The sequence below is a fragment of the Thamnophis elegans genome, chromosome 12 (genome assembly GCF_009769535.1).
Source record: "Thamnophis elegans isolate rThaEle1 chromosome 12, rThaEle1.pri, whole genome shotgun sequence".
NCBI lineage: Eukaryota > Metazoa > Chordata > Lepidosauria > Squamata > Colubridae > Thamnophis > Thamnophis elegans.
In genome coordinates, this window is record NC_045552.1 from 39,143,356 (window position 1) to 39,162,812 (window position 19,457).

A 19,457-nucleotide genomic window follows, 5' to 3' on the forward strand; every position below is an offset into this window, starting at 1 on the left:
TACCACAGCACTGAAAAAAGTGCCTTATGACCATTTTGACACTTATAACTGTTGCAGCATTCCCATGGTCGAGTGTGGTGCAGTGGTTAGGGTGCAGTACTCCAGGCCACTTCAGCTGACTGTTATCTGCAGTTCAGCGGTTCTAATCTCACCGGCTCAAGGTTGACTCAGCCTTCCATCCTTCTGAGGTGGGTGAAATGAGGACCCAGACTGTGGGGGCGATATGCTGACTCTGTAAACCGCTTAGAGAGGGCTGAAAGCCCTATGAAGCGGTATATAAGTCTAACTGCTATTGCTATGGTCACTTGATCGAAATTCAGATCTTTGGCAACTGATTCATATTTATGACGGTTGCAGTGTCCTGGGGTCATGTGACCTCCTTTTGCAAACTTCTCACCAGCAAAGTCAATGGGGAAGCCAGATTCACTTATCGACCCTGTGACTCAGTTAACAACTGCACTGATTCACTTGACAACTGTGGCAAGAAAGGACATAAAATGGGGAAAAATTCACTTAACAAATACTTCAGCAACAGGAACGTTGGGCTCAATTGTGGTCATAAGTCAAGGACCACCTTTGTTATAGAAATTGATCCAACTAACCTGAAAAATGTCAGAGATAACACTCAAGGCACAAGTACAGTCTCTCCTTTGATTTAGCCCTTGTCTCATGTTTGTCAAGCAAAATTGTAGGATACAGATGTCACCCAACATCTGAACATCAGGCAAGAAACTTTATCTTCCTATTCTAGACTGCAACTGGTCCGGATCGCTAGCAGCTGAGCCAAAATCCATTTATTTATTTGTTTGTTGGTTTGTCAAGCGTGTAGATCATAGATATAAGTATATATAAGATTACAAATACATGAAATGGATACGAATAAATGGGGTTGTTAAGACAGGGATGGTAGGCACGTTGTTGCACTTATGCCTGCCCCTTGCAGACCTTTTATGAATAGGGTGGGGTCAACAGTAGACAGTTAAGGTTAAATTTTTGGGGGCTTGGGGAAGAAACCACGGAGTAAGGTAGTGTGTTCCAGGCATTGACCACTCTGGTGCTGAAGTCGTATTTTCTGCAATCGAGTTTGGAGCGGTTTACCCTGAGTTTGTATCTATTGTGTGCTCGTGTGTTGTTGTGGCTGAAGCAGTAATTGACAGGTAGAACATTATAGTGGATAATTTTATGTACTATACTTAGGTCAGACTGAAGGTGGCATAGTTCTAAGTTGTCTAAGCCCGAAATTTCAAGCCTGGTGGCATAAGGGATTCTGTTGTGAGCAGAGGAAAGGAGGACTTTTCTTGTGAAATACCTCTGGAGTCGTTCAATTGTATTAATGTCCGATATTCAGTGTGGGTTCCAGACAGATGAGCTGTATTTGAGGATTGGTCTAGCAAATATTTTGTATGCTCAAATTAGTAGTACAGTGTTACCAGAGAAGAAACTATGCAGGATTAGGTTAACAACTGTTAATGCATTTTTGGCAATGTTGTTACAGTGAGCTTTGGCACCAGAGTTGGGTTGCAAATCCAAGCGCTACTGGTTCACCCGTGCTCGTGCATGTGCGCAATGCTTCTGCGCATGCGCAGAAGCATCTGGGCAGGTGGGCGGAGCCTCCTGCCTCTGCCACTATCTGGGCTGAACTAGGAGCATCCCGTCTGATCTGGGCTGAACCAGGAGCAACCCACCTCTGTCTGGCACTTAGATCATTAGAGATGAGTACTCCAAGGTCCTTGACAGAGTGGGAGTCGTCTACTAGGTCCTGTCCATCCAACTTGTATTTGGTGTTCTGATTTTTTTTGCAAATGTGTAAGACAGAGCATTTGTTGGTTGAGATTTGAAGTTGCCAATTGTTTGACCATTCTGACACCTAGTCAAGGTCTTTCTGAAGAGTAACAGTATTGTCAAATCAAAGTTTAATTAAGGACGTCACCTTCCCTGTTTATACCCTCTTCAACTGCATGACCTGTTTCCTGGCTCAACAGTCTAATTCCTCGGGAATTGTGAAAAGAAAGAATAGAAACGTCTCCCACTTCTTCCATAGAGGGGAGAGCTGAAACAGCAGAGAAAACAGTTGTAGGAATGAAGGCAAATACACGTAGTCCTTGACTTAACAACAGTTCATTTAGTAACAGTTTGAAGTTGCAACATCACTGAAAAAAGTAATCAAACACCATTTTTCACACTTAACAACTGTTGCAGCATCCCCATGGTCATGTGATCAAAATCCAAATGCTTGGCAACTGGTTCATATTTATGACGGTCGCAGTGTCCCAAGATCACAAGATCCTCTTTTGCGACTTTCTGACAAGCCACGTCAATGGGGAATAGAGATTGATTTAACAACTGTTTTACTAAATTAAGAGCTTCATTTAACAACAGCAGCAAGAAAGGTTGTAAAATGGGCAAAATTCATTTAACAACAGCATAGTGTCTCACATAGCAACAGAAATGTTGGGCTCAACTGTGGTTGTAAGTCGAGGACTACCTGTACACATAAATGTCCCAGGATAAGGTTGCAGGATCCAATCTGGGTCTGTCACTTGCAGCAGAGATTTAGTCTTCCAAGCTTTCAAACTCGTGCTGGAGTCCATGTAAACAGTTGCAGGTTTGCACAGCTAGCTCTTAAGCTAATCGCCCACTGCAGTTTTACAACCAGAACTTATACATGATCGTAACTGCAATTAAAAATCACTTAACAGTTTAGATATTAAAAAACCAATTCCTTGGTTAATGAAGAGAAGATTTAGGGATAACATGATAACTGTCTTCTAGTACTTGAGGGGCTGTCACAGAGAAGAGATGATCAACTTACCGTATTTTTCAGAGTATAAGATGAACTTCCCCCCATAAAAGAGAGTGAAAATTTGGGTGCGTCTTATACATTGAATATAGTCCCACCCACCCGCTGGCTCCCACCCTTTGGCCTCTGCCTCCCAGCAATTTGTCTCCTTGCAGCAAACAGCAAACAGTCTGTTTCAGTTTCAGCTTCAGCACAGCTTGATTAGCACAAGCAGCTGATTGTCAATTGGATTGGCCATCAGCTGTTTCAAGCTGCAGGAATTGCCATTGCCTATTGCTGCCTCCATGCACCCATTTTCCACCCATTCAGATCCCCGCTGCCTGAAATGGGCAGAAAATGTGGCACATTGAGGCTGAAAATGGGCCAACCGAGGGCTGAAAATGGGGTGCGCAGAGATGACAATAGGCTATGGCAATCCCTGCACCCTGAAACAGCTGATGGTTGGGAGGCCGATCCAATTGACAATCAGCTGCTTGTGCTAATCAGGCTGTGCTGAAATTGAAACTGAAACACCCTTTTTGCTGCAAGGAGGCAATTTTCTGGGAGGCAGGCATATTTTTTTTCCTTGTGCTAATCAGGCTAAACTAAAACAGGCTGCTTGCTGTTTTCTGCAAGGAGACAAATTGCTGGGAGGAAGAGGCAGGTGCAGATTTTTTTTTCTTGTGCTAATCAGGCTAAACTGAAACTGAAACAGACTGTTTTCTGTTTGCTGCAAGGAGGCAAATTGCTGGGAGGCAGAGGTAGATTTCTTTTTCTTGTTTTCCTCCCCAAAAGCTAAGTGCGTCTTATACTTTGGAGCATCTTAGACTCCGAAAAATGCGGTATTCTCCAAAGCACCTCAGAGCAGGACAATATGTAACAGGTGGACACTTGTTAAAGAGTGATCCAACCTGGAACTAAGAAGAAATTTCCTGACAGTGAGATAAATTAATCAGTGGAACAGCTTGCCTCCAGAGGTTGTGGAGTGTTCCATTGCTGGAGGATCGGACAGCCAGTTGGATAATACGAGACTTTTGCCTTGGACAGGGGGTTGGACTAGAACAGTGTTTCTCAACCTTGGCAACTTGAAGACGTCTGGACTTCAACTCCCAGAATTCCCCAGCCAGCATTCGCTGGCTGGGGAATTCTGGGAGTTGAAGTCCAGACGTCTTCAAGTTGCCAAGGTTGAGAAACACTGGACTAGAAGACCATCAAGGTGCTTTCCAATCCTATGATTGTATGATGATGATCAATGGTTTGGGGGGGGGGGGAGGAGAGAAACCAACAACCTATTTGCAGCATTCAATGATCCAATCAGCAGTTGAACATGAGTACAGGTAAAGCTTCATAAATACAAACCCTGCAATATGCTATGCAGTGTGAGGGGGCTTAACATTGGAAAGGGAGGGGGAGAGGAGTATTTATAGGAAACAAAGAAGCAGCAGGGTCGCTTTGAAGGCAGAGCGAATTCACAGCAACGGTACTTTCATTGGTGTCTCATTTCTGAAGTTCTTTCTGCTTGCCTTGAAAGCTGAAAGAGTCATGATTAACACCCCTGGTTCCAAATGACATTTTGCACTTTGAACAGACACACAGCAGGGATGACGTGCTAAGAATGGACTACCTGCAAAAGAAGAAATTATGTCTGTGGGCCGCAGAGAAGGGCCAGCCTCACAATGCGAAGTCAAATGCCATTTTGAGCATGTTACGTTGAACACCACCCCCCAAGAGAAACCTAAGCCTCTCGCTTTCCCTGTCCTGAAGACCATCTTAAGTAACAGTAATAGAGTTGGAAGGGAGCTTGGAGGTCATCTATTCTAACCCCCTGCTCATGCAGAAGACCTATACTAGGGATTTGAACTGCCGAACTGCCAACCTTTTTGATAGCCAAGCTCAGTGTCTTCTGAAAAGCAACTTCAAATAATCAGATTTAAGGCATCTGGACTGCATTTCTGGGCATTTGCTAGTGAGTGCTTAAAATCCAGCCTGACACCCTTGTTATATCTCAAGGTGGCTCAGTGGCTAAGACACTGAGCTTGTCGATCAGCAGTTTGGCACCGTGTAACGGAGTGAGCTCCCGTTACTTGTCCCAGCTTCTGCCAACCTAGCAGTTCGAAAGCATGTAAAAAATGCAAGTAGAAAAATAGGGGCCACCTTTGGTGGGGTAACAGCATTCCGTGCGCCTTCGGCGTTGAGTCATGCTGGCCACATGGCCACCGAGACGTCTTCGAACAGCGCTGGCTCTTCGGCTTTGAAACAAAGATGAGCACTGCCCCCTAGAGTTGGGAATCACTAGCACATATGTGCGAGGGAAACCTTTACATTTACCTTTAAGGCATCTGGACTGTATTTCTGGGCATGTACTGATGGTGCTTAAAATCCAGCACTGCACCTCTCCCTTGTTGCATCTCAAGGTTAGCCTTCATCGTTGTTGTTTTTTTCAGAAAAAGTCCAGCTCCTTGAACAGCTATTTACTTTACCAACAAGGGAAGGGTCAATCTGTTAATAATTCATTTTCAAACGTTTTCTCTCTGTGTTCTTGGCAAATCATCTTTGCTGCTGATGTCCTAGCTGGAAACTGTTTTTAAAGTGGAGTCACAGGGGGAAACATTAACACATATGGAGATTTAGCAGAAATATTCATCTCACATCTGATTCTTCCCTCTGGCCTCCCCATCCTGATGTGTGTGTGGCTTTGCCATCCGTTTGCAATCAGCGGTAGCTGCAGGGTGCAGAGGAGATGAAAGAGCTAGCTATTGCTTAATATGGCCATTTGCAATCGGAGTCCTCCAGAGGTATTCAGATTACAAGTCTTTTATTATCACAGTTACTGACCAGCATCACGGAAAATAATTACAGAGACGTTGTGACACAGGTTGGACCATAGGAGTCAATGTAGCTTTTTCCACTTCAAATATCCCTGGTACAGCCAAATAAAGTTTTCAGAAAAGGTTCAGTTTAAATGTCCTTCTGGGGGCGGTTAGAAGTTCGTTACAATGAGCCAGTGGTCGTTGCAGTTGGAGAAAAATATGATGTACATAAAATGGATCTGATTTCCCCAGAGGAAAAAGTGTAATTAAGAGCCATTTGAATGAGTTTCTATAGAAACACTGGTGGAATAAAAATATGGAAACATTGGGTAGAATAAATCCCTCACTGCTCCATTAAGATCAGAGCATAATTTTAAGGCATCAGAAACCATTCACAATCGAGGTATGAGAACTCTGAGGAGTGAAATATTGGAGCTTGATGGCAAAATAAACAAACTTTTATAAAATGTTGGTCAAGGATCCAGATGGATTGAAGTTATCGATCTGGTGCCCTGATTGTATTTAAGTTTTCTGCTGTGTTCTGTCTACAGTATCTTGGCTTCCTAGCCTGATCATTGTTCAGCAATGCCTCAAGGGAATACCCCTGAGATTTGCACATCTGAAAAAATGATTACTTATCTACCAAGTTAAAGGTTGAGTGAAAACCAAAATATAAATCTAAGATGTCCTCATCTCAATCTAGGTCAAGCTCCACCTCATTATTATAGACAGCCAAACACTATGTTGACTTACTTGATGAAAGAGTGAATTATAACTAAAGGACTGAAAACATGTATCGACTTTTTGCTGCAAATGGGTGAAAATGAACTGCTGATTTCAGGATTTATTGATTTAAAATGTCTGTTTATGGGCAGTAGGGAACTATGATCTATAGCATGGGAAGATGGAGATAATAATAATTCTTTATTGTTGGTGTACGACATATGTACAATGAGATTGGTTGAGCTCCCTCAGTGCACACACACACCCCAACACAATACAATTCACAGTGTAGACAAAAAAATTAGAATTAATGGCCTTATAGTAAGATGATTGCATAGGCTTAGGGTAGATTTATGGTCACTCTTTGGTTATAAATAGCTGTACAAAGAGATTACAAATTTAGTTCCATTAGCATCCATCCACCTACCCACCCATCTAGCCATCCATCCATCCATCCATCCATCCATCAATCCAACCAGCCATCCTTTGATCATTCTGAAAATCCTAAATTGTATGAATGTTGCAAACCTGATGCAAACCATCTAGTACATCCCAACTAACATAATTGATCTTCTCAAGGTCTTAATTTGATCAGAACAAAACTGCCATGAGTGATCTTCCCAACAGAGGAAGAATGCCTTCAAAACCCCTTTGGAAGCTTTGCTAGAATGACTGTATCAACAGTTCTGGATTTTTGATTGAGGGATGATGCTCTGTTAAGGATCCCAGCATGGAACTGATCCTGTATATAATAATTAAAATAGCAGTGGAGAGAATAATACACATTTGTTTTACCATCCTATTTTGTATGGCTTCCAAAAATTGTCCCTCTTAGGGTTTTTTTTGTCTGAACTGTAATATGTAGTTTATTTATGAAGATAAGCAGTTGATGGACTATTAAAAAGTCTTAAACGTCTGCCAAAGATTCTCCCAAAGACTGAATCAAAGGCTTGTTTGAATTTGATAGATGCTGCAAATAGGGCTGATTCTGATTTATGCATATATTTCTTTACCAAAGATCAAAGACTGGCCCAACATTAAGCATCTGATACAAAGCCAACCTGTCCATCACCCATGATATTATCTACACCCTATAAGGCCTTATGCCAAGAATAACACATGGAGATTCTCTTTTTATTATTTTACACCTACAGATCGGGGGGGGGGTGTTTCTGGCCGGCGTTATTACCTGTTTGCTCATGTGCACGCTTTGCATGCATGTGCTGGATGCACAGTTCAATGGAAATTTATCTGCGCATGCGCAGAACTCAAAAAAAAGATGGCAACAGCGGTGACCAGGGAATCAGTTTGGGGGCGTGGGCCAGCCTGAGTCACTGCTGGTTCTGTGACCCAGGCTGACATACCACTATTGGTTTAGGCCGAACCAGGCTGAACTGGTGGGAACCCACCTCTGCTATAGATAAAATCTTGCCAAATTGAAGACTCTACTCTCTGCATCTACAATATACTCTGGGAACTATAAGGCAGGGGCTGTTATTCATCTTCTTTCTCTCACACATATGGGATGAGTTACTTCTTACTCTTCTGGAATGTACCCCCTCCCTCCTGGAAATCCATCTCCTCACTACAATTCCATCAAAATCAGTGGTGGGATTCAAATTTTTTTACTCCAGGTTCTGTGGGTGTGGTTTGGTGCATGTGACATTTATTGTTGGGCGTGGCTTGGTGGGCGTGGCTTGGTGGGCATGGCAGATGAAGGATACTGCAAAATCCCCATTTCCTCCCGATCAGCTGGGACTCGGGAGGCAGAGAATAGATGGGGGTGGGGCCAGTCAAGAGGTGGTTTTTACTGGTAACTACTCAAAATTTCCGCTACCGGCTCTCCAGACCTGGTCAGAACCTGCTGAATACCACCTCTGATCAAAATCCAACCACTGATCCAATTTGCAGGAGAAATGTCAGATAGAAAGCTAGAAATGATTAAGAACGAGATTATTGTTCCTAGTAGACTTAGTGGGTTTTATAATGGTTGCAGCCAACCTTTAGAGAGTTGATTTATTCATTTATTAAATGTGTTTGACACACATCTCATTGCAAGTCAACTTTTGCAGATTGATATTGGGTTGGCTTGGTCAATATAGGCATAAAATGAAACCAATATGAGTACCTAGCAATCAAGGGAGAATAGAATTTCTATCCCCCCCCCAATTGTTTACTTCTTATCTGTTTGATCAACTTAATGCCTCAGCAGTAGACCACATAGGCAGACAGCCTGTGTCTGTCTCCCAAGAGAAAGAATGAACATTTTTCCTCCCAAATAAAGCCGACAAAAACCTGTGATCTTGCCAACAAGAGGATACGGCTCAAGTCCTAGTGCAGATTATCTCCAAAGCACTGCAGACTCATTAATTCTCACTGCTGTTATTAGTTGTCCCCACATAGTTTTAAAGCATTCTTTTTATTGTCTACTTTGGGCTTGCCCAACCTTGTTCTGTTGGACAACACTCTATTAAGGGCATCATTAAGATTCTCTCTGTTGGCTCAGAATGTGACAACCAGCCTGTTCTTTGTCCTTACATATTCACAATAAGTGATTTCGTGTCCTTTTTTTTTTTTTACTAGGCAGTGTTTGTAACTGTTAGCAAATCTAGTTAGTCCTTCTTATCATGACTTTGCTTGACAGGGATACTAAAAGAATGAATCTGGGAGAGTTGTTCAAAGTTCAGCCTTTTGGCTAAGAACATCTTGTCCACAGATGACGACATGCAAAAAGGCCTTGATACCATGTCCAGATTTGTCCTAATTACAAATATATTGGGGGGGGGGGGATTTGGACTCAAGAGCTATGGCAGATTGCAGATAGCTAGACCAGGGATCAGCAACTTCTGGCTCCGGAGCTGCATGCAGCTCTTTCAGCCCTCTGCTGCGGCTCCCTCTCAACTGATCCCACCTCTAGGTGGCCCCACCTCTCCCTTCCCAATCACTCCTTGCCTGGCCTGAGAAGGTAAGGGCAACGGCATCGGGATGGAGACTCGCTCCATATTCTAGAGCAGGAGTGAAGTGCTCCTGTACTTGCCTTTGGCAAGCAACAGTGTTCTGCCTTTGTCACGGTACAGTTAAATTCAAAGCAGCCCTTGCATCCTACTTCGGGATCAGAACTGTTGCCACCTCCATGGTCTGCCCACTGCCCTTGCAGCGCCCTGCATAGCACAGTGAAATTTAGTGTGCTTCACAATGGGGGAGATGTGGTCCCCTCCTCCTCCTCCTGGAGCCCATTATGGTGCAGAGCCACAATGTGACCCTACCCCACTCACCTTTGACAAGAGAGAGAGAAAGAGAGAAAGACAGACAGACACAGAGAGAGAGGCAGACAGACACAGAGAGAGAGAGAGGCAGACAGAGAGAGGCAGACAGACAGACAAAGACAGAGAGGCAGACAGAGAGAGGCAGACAGAGAGAGAGAGAGAGAGAGAAAGAGAGAGAGAGAGAGAAAGAGAGGGGGGGCAAAACCAAAACCACAGGATCATTAAGCCTATGTGACTTCCCCATTGACTTTGTTTGTTGGAAGCTTCTTGGGCAGGCCTATGACTCTGGGCACTGCAACTGTTTGTAAATACATGCTGATTGCCAAGTACCCAACATTTTAGTACATTACCTTGGGGATGCTGTGATAGTCGTAAGTGCAAGGATCAACTACAAGTCATTTTCTTCAGTGTGGTCATAATTTCAAACATTGAATGAATGGCCATAAGTTGAGGACTACTTTTACTTGCCTTTCATATATTTGGACTGGCAGACTATTCAGGGGAATATCTTCATTTGTTACATTAAGGATGCTGCTCCAAAACACTCTGAGACAACTCGGGGATTGTAGTCCAAGCACACTAGAGAGCACCAATCGGTGGACCTTGATTAAATAATATTTGTAAACAGGCAGAAATAATGCAGTAGATGATGCAAAAGGAAAGAAGCATGGACAAGCATCTCCTATTTGGAAAAAAACATTCCCCATTTCTGGAAGAGTTTGCATATAGATAGCAGAAAACACTTCTCAAATTCACACTTACTTTTCTCTCCTCCTTGATTTTCGTAGTGCCTGTAATAAGAAGAGAGATTCTCTCATCGTATAGTGTTTCTTGAGTGATATCTGGAATGGATTTTGCTGCAGAACTAGAAAGTAGAAAATAGCTCTGCTGTCAAAAGATATCTTTAGAAAGCAGCTGCATTTTGATATTAGTTTCTCTCCCTTCTCGTACAAGCTTAGTTTTTGTGCCAGCTTAACAGATGTAGATTCTCTACTATAGACTTCCAGAAGTGTTTTCACATGAGAAAAATGCTCAGAGGCTTCTCTGAATTTGTGTCCCGGTTTTTCAAATGCCATGCTAAGGGAAAAAATCTCACACTTATTCATTCCAGATTCAGAAGGATCTTGACAAGAGTTGAACACTGGGCCCTAGTCAGGAAGATAGCGCTTAGCAATAGCTATTAGACTTCTATACTGCTTCACAGTGCTTTCCATCCCTCTCTAAGCAGTTTACAGAGTCAGCATCTTGTCCCCAACAATCTGGGTCTTCACTTCACCAACCTTGGAAGAATGGAAAGCTGACAGAGCAGGTCAGCATCGAACTGCTGGCAGAGTCAGCCTGCAATACTGCATACTAACCACTGTGCCACCACAGCTCTTAAGCTGCAGTTCATTGGTGAGAAAAGAAAGGTCCTTCACTTAGGCAGGAAAAACAAAATGCGCAGATACAGAATAGGTGGTATACGGTTCAACAGTAAATACTGTGAGAGCAGTGGAGAAATTCAAATATTTTTATTACTGGTTCAGTGGGCATGGCTTGGTGGGTGTGGCTTGGTGTGTGGCAGGGGAAGGATACTCCAAAAATCTCCATTCCCACCCCACTCTGAGGCCAGCCAGAGGTGGCATTTTCCGGTTCTGCGAACTATTCAAAATTTTTGCTACTGGTTCTCCAGAACCTGTCAGAACCTGCTGGATTTCACCCCTGTGTGAAAGGTATCTAGGTGTCCTGGTAGACTTCTGCTTAAGAATGAGCCATCATTGTGTTGCAGCTGCTAAAAAAGCCAATAAGGTGATAGATTATATCAAGAGGAGACAGGTAGTCCTAGACCACAGTTGAGCCCAAAACTTCTGTTGCCAGGTGAAACGTTTGTCAAGTGATTTTTGCCCCATTCTATGACTTTTCTTGCCATAGTTGTTAAGTGAATCGCTGCAGTTATAAAGTTAGTAACACGGATGTTAAGTGAATCTGTCTTCCCCATGGACGTTGCTGTCAGAAGGTTGCAAAAAGGCATCACATGCCCCCTGGGCAGTGCAACCATCATAAAGATGAGTCAGTTGCCAAGCATCCGAATGTTGATCATGTGACCATGGGGATGTTGCAATGGTTGTAAGTGTGAAAAACTCTTTTTTCCTATACTGTTGTGATTTTGAACAGTCAGGAAATGAACTATTATAAGTCGAGGACTACCTGTAGTACAGTGGTGGGTTCCTAACCGGTTTACTACCGGTTCGTTTAGAGGGTTTTTTGCTCACACGCTGCTCGCTTTGCTTGCATGCCCGCCCACCACGCATTGCTGTGCATGCCCAGTTGACTGAAGACTGTTCTGTGCATGCACAGAAACATTATGGGGAACCGGTTCAGGGGCATGGCAGGCGTGGGTCGCTGCCGATTCCAACGACCCAGGCCACCATACCACTACCAGTTTGGCCGAACTGGTCCGAACCGATAGGAACCCACCCACCAGTGGTGGATTCCGGATCCCGGTGCAACCAGTACGGTGCAATGAGGTCGCACGCGCATGAGTACTCACGCACGCGCATGAGTACTTATCATTTGCGACACTCCGTGATGCTTCCACAATACTCCAGCTGTTCGGCGGAGCATTGTGCAAATGTCGTATGCTCCATGCGCATACGCGGAAGCCCCAAAGAGCACGAATATAGGTAAACATGGTGGGCAGGTGGGCCCCCCAGAGCACTGTACCAGAACGGTACCCAGTGCTCCCAGCAGGCACCGGTACACCCATACCGGGGCGTACCGGTTGTAACCCACCACTGCTGTAGTATCAAAATTAGAAGAAGCGATAGTACTGCTGCACACTGAGGCCACACTTCGAATACTGCAACCAGTTCTAGTCACCCTAATACAAAAGAGATGCTGATGCCCTAGAAAAAGTGCAGAGAAGAACGAAGATGATAAGGGATCTGGAGGGTGGACACTGATTAACCTAACAAAGATTAGGGATGACATGATAGCTGTCTTCTGGTACTTGAGGGGCAGTCATGGGGAGGAAGGGTTGACTTGTTCTCCAAAGTACCAGAAGGCAGGACAAGAAGTTTGTTAAAGAGAAAGAAAACCTGGAAATAAGGTGGAAGTTCTTGACAGTAAGAATGATTAATTAATGGAACCACTTGCCTCTCAGAATTGTGGGTATTCCACAGTGGTAGAAAGATGTAAGTCCAAAAACTTTTGGATGTACCAGTTGATGAGAAAGATAAATGATGCATTTGTTCTCCCAGACTCAATCAAACCTATTAAAGCAATGACTTGTCTTTTGTTCTTTTTTGCAGACTCTTTGAAACTCTTCAGTCTCTCTTCTGGTCAGTGTTTGGTCTATTGAACCTCTACGTCACGAATGTCAAAGCCAGGCATGAATTCACAGAGTTTGTTGGGGCCACCATGTTTGGAACATACAACGTCATCTCCTTGGTGGTTTTGCTAAACATGCTTATTGCCATGATGAACAACTCCTATCAGCTCATAGCAGTAAGTGAAATGCATTGGTGTCCCTTTCCATTTGCCTGTGAATTAGGCATCCAGTTGGATGTGTGTGTCTGAGGTAGTAGACGTGTGGATTTATGCAGCAAACATGAAACTCATTTGCTGAGTTCTCAGGTGGTAGTAGTTGTTAATTCTGCTTAATGATGGTAATGCAGTAAACAATTTGTAGCAATTGGCAGAGAGTAGGGAAGCAGGACAGGAACTATCCAGACACAAACAAGAGGGGGAAGAGAGAGAGGGAGAGGGAGAGAGAGAGAGAATGTGTGTTCTGTATTTAGAGAGATACTTAATGTTTAGAGTGGCCTTACCTTAACAAACCATATACAGTCTAATAAATAATTTAATTCAGGGTTCAAATGAAAGGTCCTTGATGTTCTTTGAGTTTGGTGGTTTTCTTGTAGATGTTTCTTTACTCACCTAAGTAACACCATCAGTGCTAAAAGGGAGTGGTGTTTCTGGAGAGGAGAAGAGAAGGAGGAAGAGAAGGAGGAAGAGAGAGAGAAGGAGGAGAAATAAGAGGAGGAGAAGGAGGAGGAGGGGGAGGAGGGGGGGAAACTGTGGGGTCTTGGTGCTCTCTGAGCTTGGTTGTTTCCTTGCAGATATTTCATTACTCAAACTAGGCAACGTCATCAGTGCTAGTTGCAAGAAAGCAACCAATCTCCGAGAGCATGAAGGACCCCTCCTATACAATTATTTTTTGGTATTCTTCAACTTATGACCACATTTAGGACCAGAATTTCCATTGCTAAGCAAGGGGGTTATTAAGTGAGTCACACCCAATTTCATGATATTTTTTGCCATTGCAAGTTCTCAAGTGAATCATAAGCTTGTTAAGTGAATCTGGCTTCGGCTGGGAAGGTCACAAATGCCAGTCAAATGGCCCCGGGATGTTGCAATCATCATAAAAACATGCCAATTGCCAAGAGCCTGAATTTTGATCAGGGGCAGTGGGGCACTGCAGAAGTCATAAGTGAGAGCACCAGTTGTCAAGTCACATTTTTGGTGCTGCTATAACTTCAAGCCGTCATTCAACAAATAGTTGAGTTGAGGGTTCCTGAATGGTGGAGCTTTGGTGGCGCAGTGGCTAGAATGCAGGTTAATTCTGCCTGCTTATTCTGCTGACTGTCAACAGTTCAATCCTGACTGGCCAAGGTTGACTCAGCCTTCCACCCTGGGTCAATAAAATGTGGACCCAGATTGTTGAGGGGCAATATGCAAATAATGCTATTATTGTAAACTATGGTGACTCAGTGGATAAGACAAGTGGCTAAGACGCATTATTTGAGCTTGTTAATCAGAAAGGTCAGCAGGTCGGTGGTTCGAATCCCTAGCGCCATGTAATGGAGTGAGCTCCCGTTACTTGTCCCAGCTTCTGCCAACCTAGCAGTTTGAAAGCACATAAAAGTGCAAGTGGAAAAATAGGGGCCGCCTTTGGTGGGAAGGTAACAGTGTTCCGTGCGCCTTCAGCGTTTAGTCCTGCCAGTCACATGACCACGGAGACAACTTCGGATAGCGCTGGCTCTTTGGCTTTGAAACAGAGATGAGCACCGCCCCCTAGAGTTGGGAACGACTAGCACATATGTGCAAGGGGAACCTTTACCTTTATATATGTCTAACTGCTATTGCTACCTGTACATATTCTTTTAAATGAAGATAGAAATAATGACGTTGATAACATTGGAGAATGTTGGAGAAGGAGAAGATAGGCTACCCATCTTGGTGTTAATACATTTGGAGAAATTGAACAGCAGATTGGCTCATAAACACCAACCCACAAAGATGAAAACGGATTGAAAGGTTAAATCTAACCAAATTTAATTTAGCAGCTAGCTCTTTAGCTGCTTTTGTTATGGGAACACATCCAATAGGTCTGCATTTATTCATGCTCTGTCTCTTCCCCAAGAGTTTATGATGGCCCTCATCATATGCCATCCTATATCAAATCCCTACAACAAAGTGGGGTAAATTAAGCTGAGATATTGTGACCAGCTCCAAACCAGCCAGTTAGCATAAACTTAAACCGAGTCTCTCTTTTTTTTAGTCTAATAATTCTGTCACTGAATTACACTGATTTTTTTTCTTCCTGTAAATGGGTTTTCGTATTTCCCGCCTCCTTGCTCATTTGAAGAACAAATGTGGTGCAGTGACAAGGACATGAATGAAGCTGCTCAGATTTCCAGTCTGCCTTTTTCCGGGATCTCAAAAGAAATTACGCAGGAATCATCCTTCATTTTATTTCTGTGAAAACAGGACTGTGAGATCAGAATAGAATAGAATAGAATGGAATGGAACGGAACAGAACAGAACAGAACAGAACAGAACAGAATATTATTATAGATTACATTAGATTAAAGTAGAGTAGAATAGAATAGAATTCTTTATTGACTAAGTATGATTGGCCACACAAGTAATTAGTCTTTGCTGCATATAGAGTAGAGTAGAATAGAATAGAATAGAATAGAATAGAATAGAATAGAATAGAATAGAATAGAATAGAACAGAACAGAACAGAACAGAATAGAATAGAATAGAATAGATAACTGTGATGGTGAACCTATGGCATGTGGCACACGAGCTGTCGCCCCAACTCAGCTCCACCATGTATGCTCGCAAGCCTCCTGCCCTCCAACTGATTTTCAGGTCTCTGCCATGCATGTGGGAGACACATGTGCATGTGCTGGGGATCGGAAGGTCGGAAGCGTATGTGTGTGGGGTGCAGTACACACACCTCGCAGCCCATTTTTTGAGCCCAGGAGGCTTCAGGGAGGCCTGCTAGGCCCAAAATGGAGCATGAGGGGGTCACTTTCACATGCGCAGGTGGTGGGGGAAGCATGGGGGAGTGTGTGCATGCAAGGGGCAGGGCATGGGAGTGTCGCATGCACATTGCATTATGGGTGTGGGCACACACATGCATGCTTTTGGCTCACAAGAACAAAAAGGTCAGACATCACTGATCTATAGAATGGAATGGAATGGAATAGAGTGGAACAGAATAGCTGGAAGGGACCTTGGGGTCCAGTCCCTTACCCAAGCAGGATAATTTAAAGTACAGTATTTCAGATAAGTGACTGTCCAGTCCAATGTTGGTGAACATTTTCAGCACCGAGTGCCGAAAGAGGAGCACGCATGTGCAGGCGTGCACACACACACACACACACACACAGGCATGCATGAATGCACGCACACACATACACACACAAGCCAGAAACCAGAAGAACAGCTGCCTGGTGCACATGCACGTGTTGGGAAGATGATCTTCTGGTTTCTGGCACATGCATGCAGACTGGCAACCTGGTCTTCCAGTTTCTGGCACGCATACACATGTGAAGACCAGCTGGCTGGTGCTCATGCACGCTCCAGAAACCAGAAGAGCAGGTAATACAGAGCAAGGCCAAACTCAGCACAAAGTCAAACTGAAATTTTCAAAGCTTGAACTGACCAGATGAACTAATTGCTTCCTGCAAAAGCTCACATCCCGTTCACACTTCTTTTATGTCTTATGGGAGAGGCCAATCATTTCCAAGCCTCACTCCCAAGTCGATCCTGTTTTCCCAATTGTTCTTGCCTTCTGGCAGCTCTGTGCATGCACACACTGGGAACAGGCTCCCACTGTTCTTCTGCCTCGCTGATATCAGGCTCCAGAGGCAGCAAATAACTACCAGATGGCCTTGGTCCCCACTTTGTCTCCAACGCAGACTGGCCCATACTCCTCACTGTCGGACTCTGCTGCCAGCTCCGCAGGCTGCCGGCGGACCATAACACCTCCAAGCTACTATGCAAGATTAATTATGGAGACCTGACTTCACATTACAGTTAGCAGCCATAGGAATTTACAACAGACCCCCTCAAAAAAGAATTTAGGATTGGATTTGAGGTTCTGGCAGCCATCCCCCTCAAATGCAAAATGATTGCATTTTGGGAACTTGGCAAACCAGCCTGCATTTACGGTTGTTTGCAGTGTCCCAAGTCACCTGACTACCATTTAGTATGTTTTTTGGCAGAAACCAGCATTTCCTTCTGATTTCTGGCATGAAACCCCATTAACATTTCACTTAAGCAGGTGCAAATCTGCTCAACAACCATACTGATTCCTTTAACGACTGTCGTAAAAATCAAGTCGGTCTCACGATGACCCATTGAATAACCAGCGCAACTTAAACAACTGTAATTCCAGTCTCGGCTATGGTCATAAATCACAGACTACCTACATTGCATTGTAAGGATTGCTGAGATGGTTGAAGCATTTTCTGTGCGGGAAAGTGCTCTCTAAGAGTCTGTTTTAGCTGCTTTTCACTTTTAGTCTATTATAATAAACAGGACTTTGATTCTACCAGATTGTGGAATAGAGAGGAGAAACAGCATCATTCTATCATCCCCGTCTTTCTTAGCAACATGAATTCTGGGCTCAATTATGGTCCAAGCCAAGGACTGCCTGTATATTACACTGTAGACCAGTGGTGGCGAACCTGTAGCACCTGTGCCAGAGGTGGCACTCACAGCGCTCTCTGTGGGCATGTGTGCTGTCGTCCCAGCCCAGCTTCTTGCCATTGTTTGCAGAGAAACTAAAGTTAGTGCAAGAGCAAAGCGCCCCTGCATTTGCCTTTGCGCGAAGCAGCATTCCGCCTTCGTTGCGGAACATTTGCTGTTGCTTCCCCCAGGGCCTGCTCACTGCTCTCACAGTGCCTTGGGCAGCACAGTGAAATTTAGTGCGCTTCCCAATGGGGGAGATGGCGTCCCCTCCTCCTGGAGCCCATTAGTACGCAGAGCCACAATGTGACCCTGCGCCGTCGTGTGCTCACTCCTGGGGGGGAAGGGGTTGGGGAGAGAGAAACAGAGAGATAGAGGGAGGGGAAAAGAGGGTGGGAAAGGAAGAGACAGAGAGAGAGAGGGAGGGAAAGAGAGGTTTAGGTTGGTGTCGTTAAAGAGGGGTTTAGGTTTAGAGCCTAGGTGGCGCAGTGGTTAAATGCAGCACTGCAGGCTACTGCTAGATCAGCAGTTCAGCGGTTCAAATCTCACCGGCTCAGGGTTGACTCAGCCTTCCATCCTTCCGAGGTGGGTAAAATGAGGACCCGGATTGTTGGGGGCAATATGCTGACTCTCTGTAAACCGCTTAGAGAGGGCTGAAAGCCCTATGAAGCGGTATATAAGTCTACTGCTATTGCTATTGCTATTGGTGTCGTTAAAAGTCGTTACTTTTAAAGCCCTACATGGTATAGGACCTGGTTACCTGAGAGACCGCCTCCTGCCATTCACCTCCCAACGACCAATAAGATCACACAGGTTGGGCCTCCTCCGGGTGCCGTCGACCGGACAATGCTGGCTGGCGGCTCCCCGAGGGAGGGCCTTCTCTGTAGCTGCACCAGCCCTGTGGAACGAGCTACCCGCAGAGATCCGGACCCTTACCACTCTCTCGGCCTTCCATAAAGCGACAAAGACCTGGCTGTTCCGGCAGGCCTGGGGCTGTTGATTAATATCCAGCCCACTTGATTGAATGGATGATGTATTAATTTTTAATAATTGTATTTTTAAAGTTTTTAAATGTTTTTATTTTTTGCTGTGAGCCAAACAGAGTCCCAAGGGAGTGGGCGGCATACAAATCTTATTAAAGTAAAGTAGGTTTATTGGATTTATATGCCACCCTCCTTCCAAGGACTCAGGGTGGCGTACAACATAAAAGAAAACACATATTACAAAAATTAAAAGGGACATTAAATAAAGTATCCAAAAAACCCCCAATTGATATTTACAATAAAAATTTAAAAATTGAATTAAAATTAACAACCAAATTAATCCTGTATTTTATTCTAATCAGGCCAGGCTGGCTTGTTGGAAAAGCCAACTTTTTAGGGCGCGTCGGAAGGACTGGAGGTCAGGGATTATGCGAAGCTCCAGCGGCAGCTCATTCCAGAGGGAAGGCGCTCCCACAGAGAAGGCTCTCCCCCTGGGGGTCGCTAGCCAACACTGTCTGACCGACAGCACCCTGAGGAGGCCAACTCTATGGGATCGCACTGGACAGTGGGATGCTACTGGTGGCATTAGGTGGTCTCGCAGGTATCCTGGGCCTATCCAGGGCCTATCCTGAGAAACAGAGAGAGGGTGGGAGGGAAAGAGAGGAAGGGAAAAGAGAAAGAGGAGGGAAGAGAGAGGGAAAGAGAAATGATATTACAAAAGTTTTTCTTGTTTATTGTTGCTAAACATAATATTTCAAAAGCAGAAAAAAATGAAAGGGCATAAAAGTGCATTTATCATGCTTTTCTTAGAACAATTGGCTGAACTCTGCCTTGTTCATCATTATTTTAGGTAGCAAAACCTCATTATTCAGGTTACATTGCCGTGTTGGCACTTTGCGATAAGTAAGTGGGTTTTGGGTTGCAGTTT

The 19,457-nt window shown here is 44.3% G+C and overlaps 1 protein-coding gene across 1 annotated transcript in view; it reads left to right on the forward strand.

The window, feature by feature from the left end:
- The window catches only part of TRPC5 (transient receptor potential cation channel subfamily C member 5), a 172,248-nt gene that overhangs the window by 127,469 nt on the left and 25,322 nt on the right, over positions 1 to 19,457 (forward strand). Inside the window, exon 6 of the mRNA XM_032228151.1 lies at positions 12,869 to 13,064. Coding sequence (XP_032084042.1) covers positions 12,869 to 13,064 — 196 coding nt within the window. The remainder of the gene's footprint in view (positions 1 to 12,868; positions 13,065 to 19,457) is intronic.